Here is a 12,102-nt window from a genome sequence, read left to right on the forward strand (position 1 = left end):
ATTGACAATTGAATTGCTGACATCGCTTGCTAAAATCCAATCGCCGTTTCATAACAAACAACCAATGAAATCGTGTTCGCGATCTCAATATTTCACGTTTTCGAGACTCAAACTGTCCCCAAAAAATGAATTAGAGAGCATAACAAACAAAATTGCAGCTTCACACATACAACAAGATTTGTTTTATTTATAAAACTTGTTGCCTCTACATAGCTTCTAATGTGGCGTATGGGGATTGGGCATGCGAGGGGTGCAGATGAATGCGTTCCTCCCTAGCGAGTGAGTTAGATTCCCGCTTTTTACCTACAAATTTTTTTCTTTTTTCTCTTTCATTTTATCTGTTATTTTGTAATTTTTATCTTCTCTCCCACTCTTCCTTCCCATTTTTTTCTCTTTTCTCGCTACATTCATAGCATTTTGACAATCTCCGCTGATCTTTGACGGAGATGCAGAACTTTAAAAATTACAAAGTATCAAGCCTTTGGCCATAAGGAAGACAAGTGCGCCGTTACATATTAAAGTAAATTTGCTTGCCCGATGAGACATTAACATTACGGCTTTTTGCTGTGTTTGATGATCGTAAAAAAACAAAGGCTCATGATCTTTTCGATTGTAAGATTTTCCGGTTTATTTGCGCGATCATCATGCAAATAAGCGGAAAATGCTTCGTATAGACACGATCATCGTGTCAATAAGTAAGAAAAACTGTATTTGCATGATCATTGTGCAAATAAGCGGAAAATGCGTCTTACAAACACGATCTTCGTGTCAATACGTAAGAAAACTGTGGATTTGCACGATTATCATGCAAACAAGCAGAAAATGCGTCTTATAGACACGATCATTACTTATTGACACGACCATCGTGTGGATATAGGTGAGAAAAACCACGTTAGGGCGACATTTTTTATTTTTTTGTTTCTCATCTCTCGACCGACCGTAAATTTCAGCTCCGATCATGAAAATAAAAAAATTGTATTTGCGCCGCCTCTGAGGTGAACATCCTGCAACAGCACCCGTGACCGTCATCAAATTGTGAGATTGCAGCAACTCAGACTGAAACAGTGAAAGGGCAGAGAGTACAGAACACTGAACTGAAAGACAAGAAATTGCAGTGACTGAATGGACAGAACATTAAATTTTAACTGAAACAAATACACGTTTTTTTTTGTACTTTAAAATTGTAGAGACTGAATGGACAGAACATTGAACTGAAACAAATACAGTTTTTTTGGTACTTGTCTTTCTTTCTTTTTATTTCGACCGCCCTATTTGCGCCATAGACGTGTGTACATTTGCGGGGGTTTTCTCGCAAATGTACACACGTCTATAGGGCGTATAGTCCCAGAGCTGAATAGATCACGAGTGACTGTGAGTATTCCTCTGAAGATGAGAAACAAAAAAAAATAAAATAAAATAAAAGGGTCACCCTTATCCACACGATCATCGTGTCGGTTTGCTGCGAATCCGTAGCCTTTGCCACTCGGGCAGCTTGGTCAAAAAACATGTCAAGGAGTGGCAGGGCTCGTTTTCGCAGCAACGTGTCGGTAAGCATTTTTTTGTCAATAGACACGATGATCGTGTCGATAGGCGCTACCCATTGAGGCAGGGGTCTAACGCCAGTAACGGCAGGACAACATCGCTCTGTCCTGCTTATTTCGTCTCGTCGACCGGTTCCTTACCTTACTGAACAACTTGAAAACAATTCGTTTAACGATAACTGTAAAGAGACATGTTAATGAATTCAAAGTTTGTGTCACCAAAAGACCATGTTTAAATTCGAGTAACAGTCAGAACGTAATACAGAGATTCTTGCTGGCCAAGTGAGTGATCGTAAGTTATATACATACTTGCATCAAGCTATTTACATTATGACATTCACTTCAATATAAGTAGCCCAAAATTCGCGAAGCGTTTTGGTTTTTTTTCTATCTTTCTAACGGCAATGTTTAATCAAAGCAATGTATTCTCTTTGATAAAAAATACATATTCTTAATATTGAATGACACGTTCGAAAACAGACGAATGATATATTTCTTAGGCTTAAAGTTGGATGAATGTATTGCTTACGAAAGTTGTACTACGACTTCCACCTTTGTATTCAACTGAGCAGCTGAGGGCACAGTGGAGCTAGTGGCTTTGTTTCCGAAACGAAAGAAATCGCTGATATTGTGAATTTTCGATTGCGATCTCCTTCTTTTGTCATAAGAATGCTGACGCGTTTGAAATAGGAGAGGGCCTCTTCAAGCAAGCTGCAGTTGCAACAACCGTTCAAGGGACCACGGGATTGTATATCGCGAATTTACTACCGCGCATTGCGTACAGGTAGAATATTTTATATACAGAGCCGGTTGACAGAGTCTGCGTTCGTAGGAAACAACGTGATCGCTCACACTGTACATTTGACGGCAGTGCCGACGGATCATTTGCGTCTACCGGGACATAGATAGACTTTCTACAATGGACTTTGGGTCGGACGATAATTCAGAAAATCCCTCTGGATCGGGGAAGCTGACATGGGTGGTAAGGACATTGTAATTTTGTCCAAAATTTGAAGGAAGTTTTGTTTCGAATTATGCACGACCTATGACCCCTTAATCACGCAAATTCACGGACGTATTTGTAACGGTATTATGCAAATATAAACATGTGACCAAAATACGTTACGGTGGTTGGTAGATATTTTGGCGGTTAAGTTTGTACTTGGATTAGCAAATGTTGGCACGGCGTTGTATATATACGATTCAATAGGAAGCTGTTTCGACGTTGTGAAGTTTGAAATTCAATTCAAACTGCGACTGGTAGAGTACACGATCATAGGGAACTCCAGTGGCGTTAACATAGAAGACCGATTTCGTTACATCAATCAAAATGTCGTCTCCTCTCAAGGTAACGTCGGTTCTTTTGAATCGAATGCGTGTGCTTCTGAAAACTGAACGAAAGCCACAGTAAAAATTGTGACTTTGAGAAGATCACAGAAAAGAAAGGTCATGTGAAGTTCATGGTCCAATTTGCGTTTGTGTGACAGTCAAACTGAAGTAAAGTGTTGTTACTAATAATCATGCATGTACTTCAAGTTCTTGCTTGCAACTTGAAACCAGGAAGTAAACACTGCACGTCGAAGCTGCAGTACTCACTGTAGCTCGAGGTTTTGCCTGGGTCTTTCTTGGTCGGACGGCAGTGCTGCAGCAATATCGAAGCCAGCTTGCTGGCCGCATATGACTATCCCTTGAAGTTGTACCTGATCATGGTATGCAGGCTGTGCAAGACTAGGAATACTTACTTTTACATGTAATGGATCTGTGCGCAAGGCTTATTATGACTATTTACGTTTTTTTTTCTGCATCACCCCAACAATATTACATTACCCCTTTGAGTGCTGTTATTTTTCCCACCAAATTTTAGTGCAATATTTTACCAATTTTTATGAATTTTTCTGTAATTTTTTTTGATAATTTTGGACCAAATGGATATCACATTTCATCGGCTACAGTTTTTTATCAAAATTTTGGTAAAAATCTGAAAAAAATTGACTGGGGTATATCTTTTTGATTGACTTTTGCGCTCAAAGGGTTATGTCACAAATTATATTGTAACACACCTCATCCGCGGTCTGTATTCTAATTCGTCAATTGATAGTCACGTGGGATGCGTTCTTTTTGTGCTGATCCACGTAAACGACGTCATCAGGCATCATTCGTTTGAACTGTTGCCTGCCAGGCATCAGTTCTGAAAAGTGATGCCGCTGACGTCAAAAAACGATATTTGACGCGAACGCGGACCGGAATGTAAACAAAGATGTCGTCTGTGGCCGATCGAAACGATAATCCAGAAATTTCTTGGTTTATCCTACTTTCTGAAGAAGAATTGAATGCTTTGGTTTCCAACAAGGACTCGATACGGACAAAAACTATAATCAAAGGTGAATTGAACGTTTTGCAGAAGTATTGCGGTCTTTTTAGGAAAAACTTTTTCTTACTGAACCACTCCAACATATTACATCATAGACCTACATGCGACAAGTTTTGTGTATAGTACGTTCTTATGCATGGCTACGGATGAGGTGTGTTACAAAACACATATGACTGGTATGAGGGCAACAGCATACGTCTTTAACCCTCGGGCCCGTGAGTCACCCCCAAAAACAGACTGTTTCCCTCGGCCTACGGCCTCGGGAAACAGTCTGTTTTTTGGGGTGACTCACAGTCCCTCGGGGTACAGACGTATGCTGTTGCCCTCATAGCCAGTCAATATGTGTATACTGATGATGGACCCTAGAAAAGGGCTCAGGGGGCTAAACTGTGGTGTACTGTTGAAATTCATTGCATTTGCAATGAATATTGCAGCAGTTAATGTCAACCCCCCACCTTTGGCACAGTGAGGGATTCAGAAATTAGTCTTATGAAATTTGTCAAATGGAACCCCCTCCCCCACCCAAATGCAAGACAATCTGGAAATCCCCCTCATTTCCTCCACCCAATGGGTGGGGCATTCATAAATTCTGCACTTGTCCAGGAAAGTGACTAGGGGGATCAATATGAGGTAATTGCCCCACCCCCTTGGGCGTAGTTTCATTGCAAACACTCTAATCCCCACATTTGTCCTGTATTGCCTGAGGTGGATCCCTCTTGGATTACATTGGCTGCTGCATTACCTTTTGTTCAGGAGAAAAATCTGCATATACAGGTAAACAAAGAAGGTGTAAACAGTTTCCTAGGGTCTTATGGCTACATGTACAGTACTTTCAAATTCCTGTGGTGTTTGATCCTGCTTTAGACCCTAAAATGTTTTTTCCAATATAGGGCACGGTATTCCAGAACATATAGCGGGCTATATCAGTGCACTCGACAGGGCTGTATCACCTATTAAAGCCATGTTCTATCACTTTTTGTTCTATATCACTTGAGTGAGACTCAGCCAATCACAGTACCTGGATAATACGTGAGGTGTAATATATATATATATATATATATATATATATATATATATATATATATATATATATATATATATATATATATATATATATATTTATATTTATAAAATCTATGCTGAAATTTGCTGTAAGTTGACCAGAGGGTGATAATCTTTTTCAGGTTAAGTAATTCGAAATCAGCATAATCATAATGGTCAAGTCTTAAAATTTACCTGTTTTAATCTAGGTGTGTACTTGACATGATAGGGACAGATGAATAAAGCAGGAAAAGTTTTAAGCATGTTTCATATCACCAGCAGTTTTGTTGATCACTGATATAATGATATACAGATATCAGCCTGGAAGTTTGTCATCTTGCTGGTGATGATAATTCATGTCTTGTGTTTTCAGACCCTCTTTGACAACATGAATAAGAAGGCTGAGGCTAAAGCCAAAGCAAAGCCTGCAGCAGTGAACACTGAAGATGCAATCAAGAAAGATCAGGAAAAAGGCAAGAAAGGAAAACGTCTGTCTGTTGAACGCATCTATCAGAAAAAGTCGCAGCTGGAGCATATATTGCTCCGTCCTGACACGTATATAGGATCTGTTGAACCAGTTACACAGGTATTGCTACAACATGTACCTTCATTTGTGTGAAATACTGAAGTTGACATACCCACAAAGTTTATTAGCTGTTTGAGCCATGGTCGAGCTCGGTTGTAGGCAAGTCTATAGGGCAAATTAATGCTGATAGAATTTGGATTCTGTGTTCACCTCTGCCCAATGATTTCTGCAGCAAAAATAGCTTTTTCACAGTTAGACCCCATGAACTTGTACTGTTTATCGAGCGTGTTGCTGATATCACATTCTCTACACAAATCAAAAGTAAAACTTTGAGATAATAATTATGAATTTAAATGTGCTACACTGTACATTTTAGTAAGACTAACAGTAGTAATTCAACTCTTTATTATCAGAGTATGTGGGTGTTTGATAATGATGTCGGAGAAAATGGAGGCCTTGTACACAGAGAGATTACATTTGTGCCAGGTCTTTACAAGATTTTTGATGAAATTTTAGGTAAGTGCATTGTTTGGTTTACATGTCATATGATATTCAAACTGAATCTTACTTGCTTGATAAGTTAACTCGGGTCACAGAGCAGCTTTGTGTCCTGAGTGAACTCATTTTAAAAACAGTGAATTTTGAAATTACTACCGGTGTTTCCAGTCAAATGTGAAAAAAAAAAATGGGAGTAGATGTTGAAATTTGATACTAGCGCGTAAAGTTATTAGTAATACAGTTGATCATCAATTATTTAAACATCTTTGGAACATGAATTAATGGAAATAGAGGTTATTTGATCAGATAGGCATGGTTCTTTTTCTTTATCTGAAACATCCAGGCACACATATACACATTTCACTCACAGCAAGTAAGCTTAACTTTACTCATACTGCAGAGTTAAAAATACTGGGTAATTCAATCATAATGTTAAAAACTAATCAGTGTTATTGCAATATTTTTGAATGAAAATTGACAGAATGAAGGAAAATATCTGGTGAATGAATACTACTGCATCAACATCACTCAAGTCTTAGTTGATTGCGTTTCTGAGTGAAGCATTGTAGAGCATGTGATTATTAATAGATGATAGGTTTAAAAAATAAAGTAATGGTCAAGAAATTACCACCAGTCGTTTTGCCAAATCATGGTTATACATGTAGGGTTGTTGTACAGTCCCACCATAGACAAATACGTTGGATATGGTCTCATTGATTGATCCAGATGGCTGGTTGAGCAGATACTCAATTAGTTTGATCTTTTTTGTTTATGTCAATAATTTCTCTGTCAATGTACAGAATTCAGACATGTTCAGACAAACTTTTGACAAAACAACATTTTCATAATGTTCATCATTTCCACAATGATTGACAAGCCCATGTCTGTTGATGTGAAGCTGATTACAGAGTGACTGGTCAGTGACTTGGACATTAGGGCAAGGTGTTGGATGGGATGAAGTGATCAATCATGCAAATTTTTGAAAATTTCATCTAATGTTTTGAAAGGAAATTTTAAACCTCTTCCGTTTTAATGTATTAATTTATCAGAAAAACATAACTAATTTATCAAAAAAAAAACATATCTGTACAGACGGTAGAACTTCAAACAGGATTACAATCATTGCCACTGTGCTGAATGATGAAAATTAAATTTCAGGGGGACAAAGAGACAGTGAAGATTACCAAACAATTACGAATTAGGATAATTGATGTTTGCACAATCAACATTTTACTGTATTTTTATTTTGTTGAGGGTGCATTACACAAGCAACATGGTATAGTTACATTGTACTTTATTTATTTGTTTGTTTGTTTGTTTATTTCAGTCAATGCTGCAGATAACAAACAAAGAGATCCTAAAATGGATTGCATCAAAATCACCATTGATCCGTAAGTAACATACATACCAATATTGTAAATGCCTTTGAATCCATTAACAACCATGGGGGTTCAATGTCATCATGATACTTTAATAACAACATTGAACCCCCAAACAAGTGTTCGGGCTAAGAAAAAAAAATGTGTGGTTCTAGTCATCCTGCTTAAATTAAAATTCACTGATCCTAGACTTTTCCCACACTTTCAGAAACGCTCAGGAAAATAAAGAAAATTGTTCCAAATTTTGCACTGTTCCTTGGGTCACAGACCATAACCCTGTCAAAATTTGGCTTGTCCTTTATTTATATTTCCAGTTATTAAACACTGTTTTTCAGTCTTACATTAAAATTTATTGTCATTGGATAGCTTAGGTCTGGATCGAGAATCTGTCCACTGTACATGCATATACTTGTTGCTGATAGTCTTCACAGTGTGTAGTAGTATGAACAAGTTATAGTCCACTTGATGAGAGCTTTAGGAAACATAAATTAACATATTTTTACATTAAATAATCTTTGAAGTGACTGAACTTTTATTGATTTACAACCTGTAGTTCTTAGCCTGCTTTTGAAATTTTTTCATAGTGACAACAACTTGATTAGTGTATGGAACAATGGTAAAGGCATACCCGTCATTGTTCACCAAGTTGAGAAAATCTATGTACCATCACTGATCTTTGGACACCTGCTGACATCCAGTAATTACAATGATGAGGAACGCAAAGTTACAGGTAAGATACAGTCCTGTGTGTTAAACAATTTTGACTTCAGTCTTTCTGGCAAGATTTATTTGTGAATACTGTATTATACATATATGTACATACAACTTAGTTCAGCATTTTTCTCTTCACTTATATATGCAGCATAAAGGTATTACATTCTTTGCTTGTGTATTTCAGGTGGTCGTAACGGCTATGGTGCAAAACTTTGTAACATTTTTAGTACAAAATTCACCGTTGCAACAGCATGCAAGGAATATGGCAAGCAATTCAAACAGGTCAGTGGAAGCTGTTCATATCTCAGAATCATGTTCAGTGATGAATGTAGAGCATGGCATTATGGGATTTCCACATTTCAGAACAAAGTGCCGCAATGTAAATAACATGACTTGTCAAAATTTATGCAATTAGGAGCTTTTGAATCGTCTATCACAGCTGTACCAGTAATTTTATTACTGCATGGGCTCAAGCATGGCCCTTCAGCGTTTCAGTGGCATTGATACTCAAATACATTGATACTCAAATAACTCCCATTTCTCTGATCCCAGATTCAACACTGCATATATTTCGTGTATTTAGCTGTATGATCACCCTGTCTTGAGATTTGATGGTTGTATGGTTTGCATAACTTAAATACATGTACAATGATGCCTCAGCATCTCAAACACGGCACTGCTTTTATGGTACTTTAGTTTCTAAGTTCCATCACAAAATTTGTATTTTGATACAAGCAAATTTCAGTCATTGTTTTAAAGTTAGAACGTATGTGTTTTCGGAAAACAGTCATTATTTCAATTGCTAAGGCTCCAGCAAAAAGTGTACGTTGCAAATATGTCAAGTCATAGCGTTTTGAAACTTACTCTGAACCACTTAACTTGTTTTTCAGACTTGGAAGAATAACATGACAAAGGCAGGAGATGCTTCAATCAAACCATTTGATGGGAAGGATTTCACAGAGATCAGTTTCCAACCAGATCTTGCCAAGTTTAAAATGGAATCTTTAGACAGAGATACAGTTGCCTTGTTGACAAGACGTGCGTACGATATTGCTGGTGCTGCTAAAGGTGTCAAGGTGTATCTCAATGGGAAGAGACTGTCAGTAAGTTAACATGGTCAGCTTATGAGTTGTTCAGCTTAGGCTATAAAGTCAATGCTGAGTAAAGATTTCTAACCCTCTACTTAGCCAATATCTGATTTCTTCAATAAAAAATGAGGATGGCAGTGCATATCGTTATGGAACAAGAGTTTGAGCTGACCCTAATGTATGTTCTTAACAAATTATTTCTCCTAGATTTTTTGAGTTGTTTTAGAATTTCTGTGATTTGTGTTATCATTGCAATATACTTGAATAATGTGGAGATCACTCGTTTTGGATAAAAGTTACCACAGATGCCGGTAATAGTGACTCCCACTGTGCCTTATACATTTTACAACATATCATTTCTTCTTATGCTCCGATTTCCTATAGCAAATAGACCATGAAATTTTTGTTTGTACAGTAGTAGGTGAATGCCTCCATGGAGCTATATGTTTTCTATATACCAAACTTTTGTTTTAATTTCAGGTGAGAGGTTTCCGTGACTACGTGGACCTGTATGTCAAGGACAGAACCAACGAGACCAATGATCCTCTGAAAGTTATACATGAAGTGGTGAATGAGAGATGGGAAGTATGCATCACAATGAGTGACCAGGGCTTCCAACAAGTCAGCTTTGTTAACAGCATTGCCACTACCAAGGTAAAATTGCATAGTTTTGCCCATTGATGAAAGAGCTATTGCCAGTGAAATGAGTAATCTGTCAGAGTCTGACTTGTCAAAGCTGACCAACCGTTCCAGTGATAGAATTCTGTTCTGTATATTGACAAAGCATTTCTAGAATAACATACACGCACCAGAAATTTACAGAAGTAAATCTCTATCACCCAATGAATACCATATCAGCACATGTCGTTGCCTATACAAATGTTATGTTAAAACCAAGGACTTTATGTGAACAGTGTGTTATCCACACTGACAGTATGATTCCAAAATCAAGTGATTCTGCCTGGAAGGAACCTTTAGTTTTAAAGATTTTACGACTCTCTTGTTTGACAACTAATCACAAAATTATATTTTTTAAAATCTTGCAGGTGCAGATTAGCAGTTTAATGAAAAATAAGTTGGTAAACTAATATCATTTCCAGGCAGAATAGACACAATGTGTACAAATCACACATGGCATGTGATGATCTTATCGTAATGGTTTTAGTAATTCCAGTGATAACTTCATGTCTGTTTCCAACAGGGAGGGCGACACATTGATTATATTGTTGATCAAATTGTGAGCAAGTTAATGGAGACTGTGAAAAAGAAAAATAAGGGAGGAGTCAATATTAAACCATTCCAGGTAAGATATCTCCTTCAATGTCTGTCAGTTCAGTGAATGCTGCATGTACAGAGAATTGCAATGAACACGGTCAACTACAAGAGATAAAAGTGAACAATGGAGTCTTGAAATTTATTTTTGTGCAAAAAAGTTGAATCAAAAACATACATTTTGCATCGCAGACTCTTAGACAAGTCGCAATGATGTCAGTTCTGAAGGAGATAGATGACATCACATAAATCTATATGCAGAAATATTGCTTTTGTTTATATATGCTTACTGTCATGTATAACATTTTCCCCCTTCTCATACAATTCTTTGACAGAAAATGAACCATTTAATTAAATCTGGCCACGTTTTTTTACATTTTAGATTAAGAGTCACCTATGGGTGTTTGTCAACTGCTTGATAGAGAATCCATCCTTTGATTCACAAACCAAAGAAAACATGACGCTACAGGCCAAGAAGTTTGGATCCACATGTAAAATGAGTGACAAATTTATCAAACAGGTGAGCGCAATTGTCATTTAACCTGTTCACCCCTAAATCCCTGTAAACAGGTCCACAATCACCATTGATAATAATGGTTTTGGGACAAACCATGGAGGTAAAAGGGTTAAACAAGATCCGCAAGACATGTCAGTGGTGAGAAATTCAGTATTTTTAAAGCCAAAGATCACAAATTTTTTGCATAAACTAGTAAATGTACCATTCAGCTAGTCCAATTGAAGAGACTTGTATGACACTGTATAGGCAATGTATGTAGGACCAGCAATCTTTCACTATAGACCACTTGGTTTACTGAATTCAGGCCAAAGGACAATCAGATACTGAATTGATCTGTCCATCCCTGCATGTATGCAATTGATAATGTTCAATACCAGAAATATTGAAATTTGTCACAAGAGCCAGAAGTCTTGTACAGACATTTTGAACTTCATCATTTACAAAATATCATTAACAAAACTGACAGAGTCAACAAATATAAGGAAGAAATTGTAGGACACGAGTGGAATCTATCCTATTTAGGCCAATATCAGATCCTAGGAAAATGAAACAGAAAAAAGGCAAAGGAATTTTTTTACCAGTCAGTTGTTTTACCTCTAGTCAGTGACGGTTGTTCTGATGCACTTGCATAGGTCAGTCATCAGAGCCTTAAGTTTGACAACATGACATGATTGACCATTGCCACATTTGACAAGAACCTAGCAGTGGTGATTTCTCCATGACACTGACAATCTCATTTTTCATCACTGCAGACCATGGGTTGTGGTATTGTTGAGAGCATCGTCAACTGGATGAAAATCAAAGCACAGACACAACTGAATAAGAAATGCCACAGTACAAAACATTCCAAACTGAGAGGTATTCCAAAGCTAGATGATGCTAATGATGCCGGAACCAAAAATTCCAGAGACTGTACTCTGATCCTAACAGAAGGAGACTCAGCCAAGACACTGGCTGTGAGTGGTCTCTCTGTTGTCGGAAGAGACAAGTATGGTGTCTTCCCACTACGTGGTAAATTACTCAATGTTAGAGAAGCTACACACAAACAAGTAAGTCAAAATGTTCACAAACATCAAACTAAAGAACTCATATTCATAAAATCCTAAGTGCAGAGAAAGTCACACAATAAGAGTCCAAAGATATACGTTGATAATT

The 12,102-nt window shown here is 37.4% G+C and overlaps 1 protein-coding gene across 2 annotated transcripts in view; it reads left to right on the forward strand.

Annotated features, from left to right (window-relative positions):
* Window positions 1-2,082: 2,082 nt before the first annotated feature.
* Window positions 2,083-12,102, forward strand: part of LOC139144252 (DNA topoisomerase 2-alpha-like) — a 33,157-nt gene continuing 23,137 nt past the window's right edge. The window contains exons 1-11 of one of the 2 annotated variants that reach the window (XM_070714919.1): window positions 2,083-2,523; window positions 5,327-5,539; window positions 5,893-5,995; window positions 7,305-7,368; window positions 7,941-8,086; window positions 8,255-8,352; window positions 8,961-9,173; window positions 9,639-9,812; window positions 10,360-10,461; window positions 10,813-10,950; window positions 11,700-11,996. In XM_070714919.1, the coding sequence (XP_070571020.1) occupies window positions 2,461-2,523; window positions 5,327-5,539; window positions 5,893-5,995; window positions 7,305-7,368; window positions 7,941-8,086; window positions 8,255-8,352; window positions 8,961-9,173; window positions 9,639-9,812; window positions 10,360-10,461; window positions 10,813-10,950; window positions 11,700-11,996 (1,611 nt within the window). In that variant the 5' untranslated portion in view covers window positions 2,083-2,460. Of the gene's footprint in view, window positions 2,524-2,681; window positions 2,890-5,326; window positions 5,540-5,892; window positions 5,996-7,304; window positions 7,369-7,940; window positions 8,087-8,254; window positions 8,353-8,960; window positions 9,174-9,638; window positions 9,813-10,359; window positions 10,462-10,812; window positions 10,951-11,699; window positions 11,997-12,102 lie in introns of those variants that run through there. The other variant, XM_070714920.1, reaches the window with a different exon arrangement.

The sequence above is a fragment of the Ptychodera flava genome, chromosome 11 (genome assembly GCF_041260155.1).
Source record: "Ptychodera flava strain L36383 chromosome 11, AS_Pfla_20210202, whole genome shotgun sequence".
NCBI classification, from domain to species: domain Eukaryota; kingdom Metazoa; phylum Hemichordata; class Enteropneusta; family Ptychoderidae; genus Ptychodera; species Ptychodera flava.